At 32.4% G+C, this 13,560-nt stretch overlaps 1 protein-coding gene across 2 annotated transcripts in view; it reads left to right on the top strand.

Annotated features, from left to right (window-relative positions):
• The window catches only part of MICU3 (mitochondrial calcium uptake family member 3), an 80,156-nt gene that overhangs the window by 50,211 nt on the left and 16,385 nt on the right, over window positions 1–13,560 (top strand). For both annotated transcript variants that reach the window (XR_011235236.1, XM_069485196.1), the window contains exons 8-9: window positions 2,825–2,863; window positions 11,212–11,307. Coding sequence is in view for 1 of the 2 variants with exons in the window: in XM_069485196.1 (XP_069341297.1) it covers window positions 2,825–2,863; window positions 11,212–11,307 (135 nt within the window). In the remaining variant the exon portion in view is untranslated. The remainder of the gene's footprint in view (window positions 1–2,824; window positions 2,864–11,211; window positions 11,308–13,560) is intronic.

Here is a 13,560-nt window from a genome sequence, read left to right as displayed (position 1 = left end):
GTGCACTTTCTCATTTAATCTACCCAACAATTCTCTTATCCATAATTACAGATAAGGAAACTGATGATTGGAAAGGTTAAGTATCTTGTCCAGACTTACAAATCTATTAAATTGCAAAGCCAAAGAGTTGAACCCATGTCTGACCATCTCTGAAACCTGCACTTTTATGTACTGTTCCACATTTCTTCAGCTGGTCGTTGTGTACCAGAAACATAGTAAATTTTGTTGGCATGTAAATGGTAATCGTTCCATTTTTCAAATTAGTGGCCCTGTGCAGTAGTTTAATTGTTCTACATGGAATTCAAATAATTAACTTTGAAGAGTTGTAAAATTTTTATTATTTTCTTTGTTATAAGACTGTATATTAGGTTTATTCTAACATGGATTATCTATAACTGCTAGGTACTATATTCAATCCCAATATATTTATGAAGTATATATTTATATTTAGTTGAATAAAAGCACATTATTAGGGTTATACTGCCTCACAGAATATTTGAGTATGATATAAAATTATCAGTAGTTGTTGAACTTCCCCCACTGTTGACAAAGCTTATGGAAGACAGTCTTAAAAATATCAAAGAGCTGATTATAATTTAACCAAGTATTAAAAGGGGCATTAGTTGTTCTCTATTTAATTCAGGTCTCATGGTTTTCAAATTGTAATTAATTAATCCTATATGAATAGCCCCATAAATGCAACTGTTTAGATTATTAGCAAAGAAGACAAGAGAACTGAATGCCTTCTTAAATTTCATGTCCTGTAGATAATATACTGCAAGAGTAAACAGTTATTTTAATTTTGATAGATTACCTTTGACTAAATATAATTGACTGAATGGGCAAATTGTTAATAAAGTATCATTTAAGGAGGCTGAATTATGTTAGTGAATCTATCGATATACTTTAGTGATAAGATAGATAGTATTTCAGTGGATAGAAATTTAATTGTTTTGTTTGTTTATTTATACTACTTCCAGAGAGGACTTATGGATCTTCCAGTAAAAAATATAACACTATTCTAATCATTAAAATTTACTGAAATACACCCAGCAAGTTACAAAGGGAGCGAGGAAAGGGAAAAATAATAGCAGACAACCCACATTGGGAAAATCTACAGTGGTAGCACAAAACTTGGCTCTGAGCTTCATTGCAGCCAAGATAAAGGAAATTTAATATTGATTTAATGTAAATATTTCATAATAGTGACGTAGTAAAACTTCATTAACTTGGATTAATTAGGGGAAGGCTATCTGAATTATGAAATCTAAATTATACCAACATACCCTAAATTGTATTATTTTATATGCATATGGGTCAATGAAGCATTCGCTAACCAAACATATGGGGAAGGATACTTGTTTTAAACACCAGTAAAAATAACTTAAAAGTAAAGTGTAACTTGTTTACATGTAAAGGAATACTTATGAAAAGTCATTGGTCTCCACAGGTACCTCAGAGGTATTTATATAATTTAAATAGTGCTCCTGAGATCTCATTTACGTAATTTAGCTATCAGAACTATTCCTTAAAGCAATTCAGAAATAATCTTCAGTACAGCCTCTAAACTAACAGGCCTCTACAATACAGCTCTCTGCAAATATTCATTACTGTGTTTAACAATAATGATAATTAATATTAAATTATTAATAGTCACATTTTAAATAATGTAAATCTGAACCGAGATTTTATTCTATATTACTTCAGTTATAGAGTTATATGCTATACAAGGTGGTGGTGTCAAGGTGATAGAAATGACAATATGATTCCACATATTCTTAGGATATGTTGGTAGAATTGTAAAGCAATTAAAATTTAGCTTATTGTGAAAATATATAGATTTACATAAGAGAGACAGCATAGCACAGGTTCAGGAGCCAGATTTGGGGGTTTGAATATTAGCCCAGCCATTCATTACCTGGGTGACCTTGGACAATGTCCTTAATCTCTCTGTGCCTCAGTTTTTTGATTTGTACTATGGGGGTATTAGGAGTAATGACCACATATGATTGTTATGGAGGTTAAAACACAGAGCCACTTAATAGTATGTAAAATATAATAAACATTCAAAAACGTTAGCTAAACATTCAAAAAGGTTAGCTAATAGTAAAACTTAAAATTCTCCTTTAATTAGTAGTATCACATAGCTACTTTAACCTGAATATTAACATACCTAAATCAAACTAAATCAAAATTACATTTAAAAATACTTACCGAAATAAAACTGTGTTTCAGAAAGAAAGGGGTAAATGAACATAACATTTCTTGGGACACTTACTATGTTCTAATCTGTGCTATGTTCATTATAAATGTTACTCCTACTTAGTCTTCACTACAGTTTTCCCAGGTAAGTATTATATCTGTTTTGCAGATGAAAAAACAGTTGCAGAGAGGTTACTTAACTTGCTTAACGTCACAGCACTGATCACAGCAGACAGGATTCCAGTGCAGGTTTCTCATACCATCTCCACTGCCATGCTGCTGCATTTAGACTTTTCCCCACGCCATGTAGAATTGCTGGAGCATGTCTAAATAAAACTGCATACTTAAGAGGAACTCAAAGCGATAGTTCTATCAGAAGTTTACAGTGAAAATGGTTAAAAGGAGCACAAATTAATGTTTAATTGTATGAGATTTTAAAACTTTGCTACTCATCTTTAACATTTATCCCACTTGTATTGTGTGCGTGCTCTATATAGAATATAGCATAATGATTTGCCCTTCCTAATTGAATATTTTGTCATCTTTTTCTTTTTTTCTTTTGCTATACTTGGGTTCATTCTGAAATATGACACTTCATTTGGCCCTTTGTGCTCTATGTCAGCGTCTTCAACTTTATGGATACCATTCTCCTACTAATAGTGTATGTACAATACTTTAAATGTTCTTTATGTATATAGTCCTCACCTGTTATACTTGATAATGTTATTTCTTTAAATAAAGTTATATCTGCTATTTAGAATGCTTTGGAATTTATTGAAAACAATAGGTGCAATCAAGCCAAAATTTTACATTTTATTTCTAGATTTATAAGAAGGCTAAAATATGTGGAGCAATTGTATATTTTTAACATTAGATTAAAATAAGGAAAAGGTGAGTGAACAATAACCACGAATAAATCTGGTAGAAATTTATTCTAAATCAAAATTTTATATTTTTTAGCAGTATTTGAAGTTATGTATAAATTACAGAGCAGATTCTCAGGCTATGCTCCTGCAGAACACAGGTATTTTAAGAACTAGATTTACGATCCGACACACTATCTTTGTTTGGTTCTAATAAAGAAGTATATTAATGGATAGACTTTTCTTAATTTTTAGTATTTCTCATAAATTTTTTCCAAAAATGGTTGGAAAATTTTGTTATTGCCTGCCTACTTCCTCTGGTCTATACAAAAATCTGGTGTAAGCTGTTACTTGCTATGTTTGATATATCAGTGTATCATGTTATTTCTCAGTATTATGATTTTCAGACTCTTCTTGTCTAGAAAAAATCAGGAATTCCTATAGATGAACTTCCATATGTACATTTCTTCTTCTGCTGAACTTTCTTTTTTCCTTGAAAAGTCAGAGCTTGTTGGTTAACCCAGCTACTAAGTAAGAATTGGCCATGGCCCTTTTTGAATAGATAAACATGTGCAGTTCATTTAATTTCCCCAAGGATCCTTAAGTGACTTAAAAACATCCCTCAAATTATAGAAATTTGAATTCAGGATGACTGATTTAATATTATCCTGCTGAAAGTATTCTAGTTGTAGTGTATAATTCTAAAAGTAGGTGTGTTTGTTGCCTCTTGTATTGGCGAGTTAATCAAAATTCCAAACTATAAAAAATAACTCTTGTTCTAGATCTGAACATATACTGGAGGCATAAAGTAAACCCAGTATATTTTGCCTAGTCATATGGAATGGACCTAGATTGGGTTGGGAAACAAGCCAAGTCTATGGGACTTAAAAGCTGACTGTTTTAATCTCTTATAAGTTACTTTAAATTTTTTCTACAAAATTTACTACTGTTTTCCATTAAATAAATTCTAGCATTTTCTTAAAATTTTTAAAGTATTCCTATTAATTGTTTATAAAATTTGTAAGAATGTATAAGATGAAAATCTCACAGATTATAATGCCATATGCCCTGTGAAATTTAATAAATGTTAATGCTTATGATTTAATGATTATTTTTCTAATCTAATATGTCATTGTTTGAGCCATTTTACAAACTGTTACAGTTTTTATTTCCTTTAATCTCATAAATAATTTTCATGTAGGATGATTATGTGTTTTTTTAAAAATGTATCTCAGAGTAACATTGTTAAAAGGAAATAGATCCTGGCCGGGCGCGGTGGCTCACGCCTGTAATCCTAGCACTCTGGGAGGCCGAGGCGGGTGGATTGCTCAAGGTCAGGAGTTCGAGACCAGCCTGAGCGAGACCCCGTCTCTACTAAAAATAGAAAAACATTATATGGACAACTAAAAATCTATATAGAAAAAATTAGCCGGGCATAGTGGCGCATGCCTGTAGTCCCAGCTACTCGGGAGGCTGAGGCAGTAGGATCGCTTAAGCCAAGGAGTCTGAGGTTGCTGTGAGCTAAGCTGACGCCACGGCACTCACTCTAGCCTGGGCAACAAAGTGAGACTCTGTCTCAACAAAAAAAAAAAAAAAAAAAAAAAAAAGGAAATAGATCCTAACGTTGCTCTAGTTTAAACTACATATACAAATTAGTCACTCACACATTAAGAGGATAATTTTGAAGCAGACTTAAATTGCATATTTCATTTATATTATGCTTATCTAACAGGAAAGTAAATTTATGATTTTATATTTTATTGTGGTAATATATATTTTTCTTTTATTATTTTACTGAAGATAGCTTTTTTCAAATATAAAATGCATATGTTAAAATGATATAACTTGATGTCATTTTTATCCACAGTCTAAAATGGATTATATGATTTTTCAACTCCCTTAAAAGTTTAGTTGGTTATATAAACTAACTTCATTTCCTATAATAGAAAAAATTTTGCTCAGTAAAGAATGACTATTTTCAAAAACTGCAAGCAATGAAAATTTATTTAAAATTAGAAAAAAATAATCAGCCTGAAAATGTATATGAAATATCATTGATGTAAGTATTACATAGATCTATTGGTATAATGTTTTGAATTAACTGGCAATTGTCTGCTGGTTTTCAGAGTTGTAGATTAACTGGAGTGATCAAGTATCTCATTTGATTACAGATCACAGAGCTAAATATAACCTGAGGTTTATAATAGCCAGTTTCTACCTTTAGGAGGAAGTTTCTTCAGGAAAGACAGAGACCCTCTTGGCTTTTACTATAGAGGTAGGGATTCTGTGACCTCTGTAGTAGCCTGTTCCAAAATTTAATCACTCTTACAGTAGATTCTGCTTATATTTAATCACATTATTTCCTGCTACAGTGCAAGATTGAGCACACTCCCTTGTATTCATGGAGACAGTTGTCACTTTATAGCCTTTTCGGTTCCAGATAACCCTGATTCTTTTCATATTTCTCATATGGTCAACTCTTGATTTCATCTTTGCAGAGTGATGAAGGGAAATGTAAAAATGTCGAGAAAATAAATACTACAAAAATCAAGTATATTTGACTTTGGCATGCCTTATAGGATTTTCTAGATTATTCTTAATTACCCTAATTCCATTGCTGTCAGAAAATATACCAATTTTTATACCAATTCTTTGACATGTATTGAGATTTGTTTTATGAACTAAAACAATGTCAATCTTCATAAATGATCTGTATTTGAAAAGAATATATATTCTCCAATTTGGGGTACAGAGTTGTAATATATCAAGCACATATTACCAAGCATGTTGATTTTGTGTTTTAAATCTTCTCTGTTATTACTAATGTTTTTGTCTGCTTGATCTGTCCTTTGATATGTTAACTTACACATTATAAGGCTAGATTTATTAATTTCCACTTATATTTTTCTTGATTTTTGTTTTAGATATTTTAAATCATTGCTATTACCTATATACGAATATAGATCATATCTTCTTAGTGAATTGAATCTTCTATTATATGCTATCCCTAGATTGCTAAAAATGTTTTTTGCCTTAAAATCTATTTTAGTTATCAGAATAAATTATACCACTTTTATTTTAATTAATATTTTGTGTTATTTTCTATTTTTTGTTTTTCTGTTTTCTGTGTTTTCCTATAGCAATGATGAAGTTTTCCCTGATTTCTAAAATACATTTTTAGTTCAGAAATTTACTGCAGATAAAGTGTAAATATAAAATAACAATTATAAAAGTTTAACTGCCATATAGATCAAAAAATAAAACACTGCCATTCAACAAGAAGCCCCTTCATATGTGTCCCCAGTCATAATCCCTGGGTGTCCCCAAAAAGATAACCATAGTCATAACTTATATGTAAATAACTTCTTTGTTTTGTGGTTTTACCATTTACTTATGCATTCCAAACAATATGGTTTAGTTTTACCCATTTTTGTACTTCATATAAATGGCATCATAGTACATGTATTTTTCTGTGGTTTTTTTGGCACAATATCATGATAATCAATTTCATCTGCATTGTTGTATGTAGTCCTAATTCATCCACTTTTTTACTGTAAGCAGTGGTTCTCAAACATTTTGGTCTTGTGATCCGTTTACATTGTTGAAGGTTATTGAGAATCCAGAAGAGATTTTGTTGATGTGGACAATATCTATTTATATTTACCGGTTAGAAATTAAAACAGAATTTTAAGATATTAATCCATTTAAAATAACAATAAAAAAAACTCCTTACATGTTAACAAACATTTTTTATCAGAAACTAACTTTTCAAAAATGTAGTGAGGAGAGTGGTATTGTTTTATGTTCTTTGCAAATCTCTTCAATGTCTGGCTTAATAGAAGACAGCTGGTTTCTCATAGCTGTTTTTGCATTCAATCTGTTGCAATATGTTATTTTGGCAACAAATACTGTCAGTTGTTTACTTTGAAATGACAGGCTCACTTGGTTCATTTTCAAAAATAATGCCTGCCAAATACCAAAGTTTGAATAACCATAGGTTGTCTGTTAGTTCTTTCAAGTAAAAATGGTGGCTCATGAAAAATTGGCTAGTTCAGCTTGCAACACAAAGCATCACACAAATGTTCTTTCTGAAGACAACCACAGTACTTAAGTATGCTGCAGAAATGCTTTATGCATGCTTCCCATTTTATCATACCAAATACTAAAAAGATGTGTACTCAAAAGTTAGTTTAACAAAATTATAAGCTTTATTGTTCTTCAGCAAGTACATTCTTAAGTGGAAATTTTTTTTTTTAATTGAAGAATATAACAACTACTGAAGAATGTAATGACTTTGGTCTTTGGTGACACCGCCTCACTTATACTAAGACACCAGCAGTTTTACCACCATTTCTTTATCCATTCATCCATCTATGGACACTTCAGTTGATTCCATATCTTGGCTATTGTGAATAGTGCTGCAATAAATATGGGAGTGCAAATATCTTTTCAATATACTGAATTCTCATCCTTTAGATATACCCAGCAGTGGGATTGCTGGGTCATATGGTAGTTCTGTTTTTAGTTTTTTGAGGAACCTCCGTACTGTTTGCCATATTGGTTGCACTAATTTTCATTCTCTGTGGGGATTTTTTAAGGACTAGCTAGATTAAGGGTGTGTTCTTCCTGAAAGGACTGGAGGACTGTGCTTAGTTTTCTTTTTCTTTCTGTGATACATGTGGGGTGCAGTCCTGCGTAACTTTAAATTGTAGTTAGCAGATTACAGTTTTTAAGGCTACAGTTGTCATAGTGGCACAAATTACAAAGGTATAGTTTCATTTATTTGTTTTTATTTCTGTGTGTGTGTGTCTTAAAGATCACTAATAATAAAGACAGTTTACTATCTGCTTCTATGGGCTCTTATTTTTTTTCCCCTTAGTTTGTCTAATCTCTGAATATAACCTTTCTCGGACCCTAACTTTACATAGGGTATTTGTCTGACTGGACATGGACAACTCTCGGGAGCCATTATTCTGTTTACCACAGTGATATAGTACCATCTCTAAATCAGTCTTCTTTCTTCCTAACTTCTTTTTTCTTCCCTCCTTCCTTTTTTAATTACCAGCCCAACAAAAGGGCTCTCTATGCAATATAAATTAGCTGAACAGGAGTCACAGACAAGGTTTTATTGGGGCTCATGTTTGAACACAAGGGAGACAGCACAAAGGAAAAATCCTCAGACTGCTCCCCAAGGGGAGTTCAGGGAGAGTTTTAAAGAGGCTTAGGCAGGAAAAGGGTGACCATATGCACGTGGAGGTGGGGATTTTTCTTGGCGCCTATGTAGCACTATGACATGCTTCTTCATGGGTTGTAGTCTCATTAGCATGTTAAATCTCTACCCTTTGGTGTAATTTTTAGCAATAAAGTGAGGAAAAAGGTCAATTTTCAGCAGCAACCAGTTTGTGCTGGCTTTGTTTGACTGAGGCCTATGGACCCCTGCTCCAAGGGTTGCCACATCCTGTTAAAGAAAGCAGAACTACCTTCCACTGAAGTTTCTTCCTTCTTTTCTTCTTCCCTTCCTTTGTTCCTTTCTTCCTTCCTTCTTTCCTTCCTCCTTACTTTTCAGTCATAGATGTCATGGAATGCCTTGAATAGGATCCTGCTTTGGCTCAGCCAGAAAAGCATAGGAAATTTTTGACCAAAATTGCCTCTGAACTTAGGCAAAAAATATATCCGACTTACAGAGCCAGTAAATTCAGAACATCATTTTGCCTTTGCCATCCATTTTTGAAGTTCTTCTGAACTATCTATATATTCTTTTATCTCTTTTAATGAAGGTCTACACTTAATGTGTCACTCTGGTAAAGGGGCCTGTAGCTCAGACAGTAATCAAAGGTAACTGAGTAGACTTCAGGAAGTCTTTGCAGATTGCCTATTTACATATCAAAGCATCATAATTATGTGTATCAAAAGCACCTTGATGCTCAGTTACACTTGGGCATTTTGCCCTATCATTCTGTCTTTAGCCTGTATGCACATATTCTGGTTTTGTATTTGCTTTGCTGTTAAAATCTAATCTGATTTTCATGGCTACTTTAAGCTTATTTTAAATATTTTATTATATTTTTCAGGTGTAAAAACTTTCTACCAGTTTGCATGTTCTGCAAATTTACTCTTAATTTCATCATTCAAGTTACTGATTAAAAAATTAAATACTGGCTCCAGAACAGACACATATATAAGCACCAATGAATGTACCATGCACATCACTGATCTGTTAGCTGTTTTTTCCTGAAGTAATAGTTGCTGTCAAGATTGTTTCTTCCCTTAAAGTCTTTATAATTTAAAAGACAGTGTAAGAGAAAACAAAAACAAATATATCCAGTTATAGAAATTCTGTCATATAGTCTAGTGTAAGTTAATCTCTGGAGCTAAATAATGAGTGGGAAAGCTTTCTGCAGGAGGGGACTTACAAAGCTGTTATGTTCTAAATAAGATTTTTTTAATTTAAAAAGTTGTATATTATCTTGATAAATAAATACACATTTTCAAAATATTTTAAAATATGGGAAAGCAAAGAGAAGAAAATAAATATATCTTAGCCCCACCATTCAAAGATAATTATATTATATATATTATATTAAATGTATCTCAGTATATTTACTTCTTTTCTATGTTTACAACATAATGTGGTTTGTTAAACTAATTTTATCTCTTAATATGTTGTAACTATATTTATGATGCATGTGCATGATGGTGACCAGTGTTTGGAAGTAGGGAAGAGGCATGGCCTCACGAAATGAATCATTCCTATTACTCTCCTAGTAACAGTGCACAGTAAGCTTCATTTTCTAGTTCGATAGGTTTAACAATCCCTTTCTTTATCATGTGTTAACCTTCTGAGTTGCAATTTAAAAATGCATGCACATTCAAAACATGTAGATGATGTTTGCAGAGTAAGCATTTAATCTAGTTTGTTTTTATTGAGGTTATTCCATACCTATTTGAAAGAAAATGAACTGTTTTCTATATTTAGCTAATTTTGCCTATTTAGTTTATAACTGCTTAGTTAAAGCTTATTTGATTATAAAGGCAGTGCTGAGCAGATTCTCTGTCATGTTGCCACATTTATAGTTATGGTAATATTTACGTCTGTTATATAAATGGTTCCTGCTAAATAATACTTTATTAAGATTTTATTAAGATATGGGCAGTAGGCAATGTTTTCTATTTAATAATAGTGAATTAAAACTTAGATCTTTGAAATAATTCCTAGATGCACTATACTTTTATTAGTGGCACTAGACTTTCAAAAATTAAGACCAAAAAGAAAGTTCTCTCGTTATCAACCTGTCACTCTTAAGTACATCATGCAGCATTTTCTTCTCACAATAACTAAAAGACCACCAAGCCTGAGAACCTAGGAGATCTTCCCTGCCAAATCTTGACAGAAACTGTTTAACTATTTTTGTTTATAGCGAACCAAATTAGGTGTGCAGTTTGACATTTTCCTAGGAAGATTAGACTACACCTCTTAATCTTGTTATCTCCTTTAGACTAGCCAATACTGAGATAAGAGCTAGTATTCTATCCCTGTAACAAAGATCAGAAAGTACCCTATTCATTCACAATTGACATACTGACCAAATCCCAAGTCATTTTGGGTGCTTTGACTTAAATGGGTATATTTCTTTTTGACAAGTTTTGGATTAATTTAAACTTTGTTTCTCTAAAGTATGGATAAGGTCATTTGGATTCTTTGATAACACTATCAAGATGTATGATAGCCAGCAATAATTCATTTTTAAATTAAGCATGATTTTTAATAGGTTGCTGCAAAATTACCAAAATCTACTCCAAATTAATCTACTTCACCCAGGTGGGAATAAAATTTTATTTCATGCTTTCTTAGAAGTTATGTGTGTTTTAGTAGAAGGGCAGAGGAAGGGATTGGAGAATTTGATTCTTTTTGACCAAGATACATTGTACTTAGAAATAGTGGTTATATACCATTACACCTTTGAAAGTACATTGGGTTTACAGGCAATGAAATATAATGCTGTTGTGCACAGCAGAAAACAAAAAAGGTAAGCTAATATGTTTTCTTTTCTTTTCAAGGTTGTTTAGAAGCGATTTAAAGTGTCTAAATTGTCATTCTTAGTGACTATTCTTTAGATTTCAGTTGTGCTTCTTAAAACTTCTGCAGGTACTTAAAACAGATGCTGAGGAACTTGTCTCCAGAAGCTATTGGGATACACTGAGACGTAACACGAGCCAAGCACTCTTTTCAGACCTCGCAGAGGTATAATTAAACCTCAACAAGGTCCTTGTACTACTTGCCACTTTGTTACTCTAGTCCTCATTTCATTTTAGAGTCACAATGATGAAACCAGTAATATATTTTATATTTTCCTTTTTTTTTTAGTACAGCAATAATTACTATATATAAACTGTGTCTTTGAATATGTAGGCTGTGCTGATGGGGCTGCAAGGTCACCTTTAATAGTCTATGCTAAATCAACTTGCTTGTTGTATAAAACGTGACTTTCCAACTTCATTAAAAGGAAATGGTGTTAATTTTTACTTAAGGATTACTTTCTAGAAATTTGAAAATAATACTTTACAGTTTCACTGAATTTTTTAACCTTACAGTTTACAGTGTGACATGAAATGCTGAAATGTTTCACCCGGTCAAATATAGCTCACTCTTTAGAGTTACATTAAACAATTAAATTTCCTGATATTGGTAGTGAGGGGCTTTCCAAGGTCAGGTGTAAGGAGCAGGGAGTGAGAAGGTATGGTGGGAACAGTCAGTCAAGGAAGGGAGCAGTATTTTAACTGACATTAAGATTGCCAGTACATGGTGAAAATAAAAAGCAGACTGACCTTACTTCAGTTTATTATTGTTTTTGAATTTGATACAGACCAGCACTTTATTTATTGCTGCATCTGGGGCACACTGCTTCCACCACCCCATTCTTGTTATACCACTGTCAGCAGGGATTTGTGGTTTTGAAAGCTGGCTCTATCTTGTAGATTAAACACTATCTTGTGTTTCCTATTAATAATTTTTATAATTAAAACTAAGAAATGTGTTAGAGGTGGTTATCAGTCTTACCAGAGAATTTTCAATAAATGCTAAGAGATTTATTTTTCATTATCTCTCTTTTTTAAAAAAGTGGGCTTCCCATTTCTTTTTCTAAGCTTTAAATTTGACTTTTAAGAGTTACACCTAAAAGTATTTAGAGAAGTAAACTGGAATCAGTTGTGACTGCTGTTGTCTATATATACAGTGTTACTCAGCTGGCCTCCCTGTTGTACTATGGCAAATACTTGAAAATGTTAATTTTGTCACTTTTGCTCAATTTTAAAGTCCCAAAGCAAATAAATAAAGCATTTGCCCCATGTTTAATATGCCAATGATATATACACATGATGTAAGTATAACTAACCATTACCTTTTAAAATTAGCTTTTAAATATGAGCCAATTTTAGGTATAAAGTGGCAGGTGACCATTTACATATATTTTAGAAGTGTTTATTTTGCAATCATTTATGTAGGTACGTAGTAGTCAGTGTGACTGGGAATGCTGCCCCTAATAGTCCCTGCAAGCCAACTGTGGCCTGGCTTCCAGGCTTCAAATTGAGAGTCATGTCACTGTCGTCTCTGTCCACACTACGGTGCCCACCTCCCACCCTCCAGCTATCTTTAATCCCACCTCTGTTAGAAATCCTCACAGTTAGACAAAATCTGCTAATTAGATATTGAATTTAATTTAAATCTTGGGAGGTTTAATATCAGAAGTCCAGTCAGGTCTTATATACTCAGAAGATGATGTGATTTGTGTAAGATCTTTGGAAAATGTTTATGGCTCTATTGGAGATGTGCTGGAGCTGGATGGCTTTTACAGCTTTCCAGAGCCAACTGTGTACATATCTTTCCAATTCAGAATTGTAGGACATTCCTTTAGTACCTTGAAAGTGGCCATGATAGGAGTATTAATACCACAGAAATTGGCAAACACTACAAATCAGTCCCTTTTTTTTCTGAAGAACCAGTTTACCAGTGCCTCCTTGGCTGCAGTCAATCCACACTATGATCATAAGCTGCTAAATTAATTAATGAGTTCACTCAAATATCATGAAAGTAAATCTGATGAAGAGAAGAAAGAAGAACGGAAAAAGAGTAAAAGAAAAAACATATTGTGTTCCAAAGTAAAATAATTACTTGGAGATTATCTCTGTTACTACCCTCCCACATTAGAGAGAAGAATAAATGAGAATTAACTATAGTTCAGTTACAACTAATTGTAATTCCTTATAGGTTACTATGAATACCAGCATAACATAGAATTGTGTATAGTATTAGTATTTCAAGATTCAAATTGATTCAGAGAGAGGGCTTAGAAATCTATTTGTATTTGCATTTTTGTTATATATTTAATATGTAATTATTGAGATAAAATAATTCTCTTTAAATATTATAGGTAAACAGGATATTAGCATCTCATATTCTATTCCAGAGTTATTTCTAATTATGGATTTTTTTCAATTA

Source organism: Eulemur rufifrons, chromosome 12 (genome assembly GCF_041146395.1).
Source record: "Eulemur rufifrons isolate Redbay chromosome 12, OSU_ERuf_1, whole genome shotgun sequence".
Lineage (NCBI taxonomy): Eukaryota > Metazoa > Chordata > Mammalia > Primates > Lemuridae > Eulemur > Eulemur rufifrons.
Note: the sequence above shows the minus strand (reverse complement) of the source record. Positions and strands in the feature narration are given on the sequence as shown.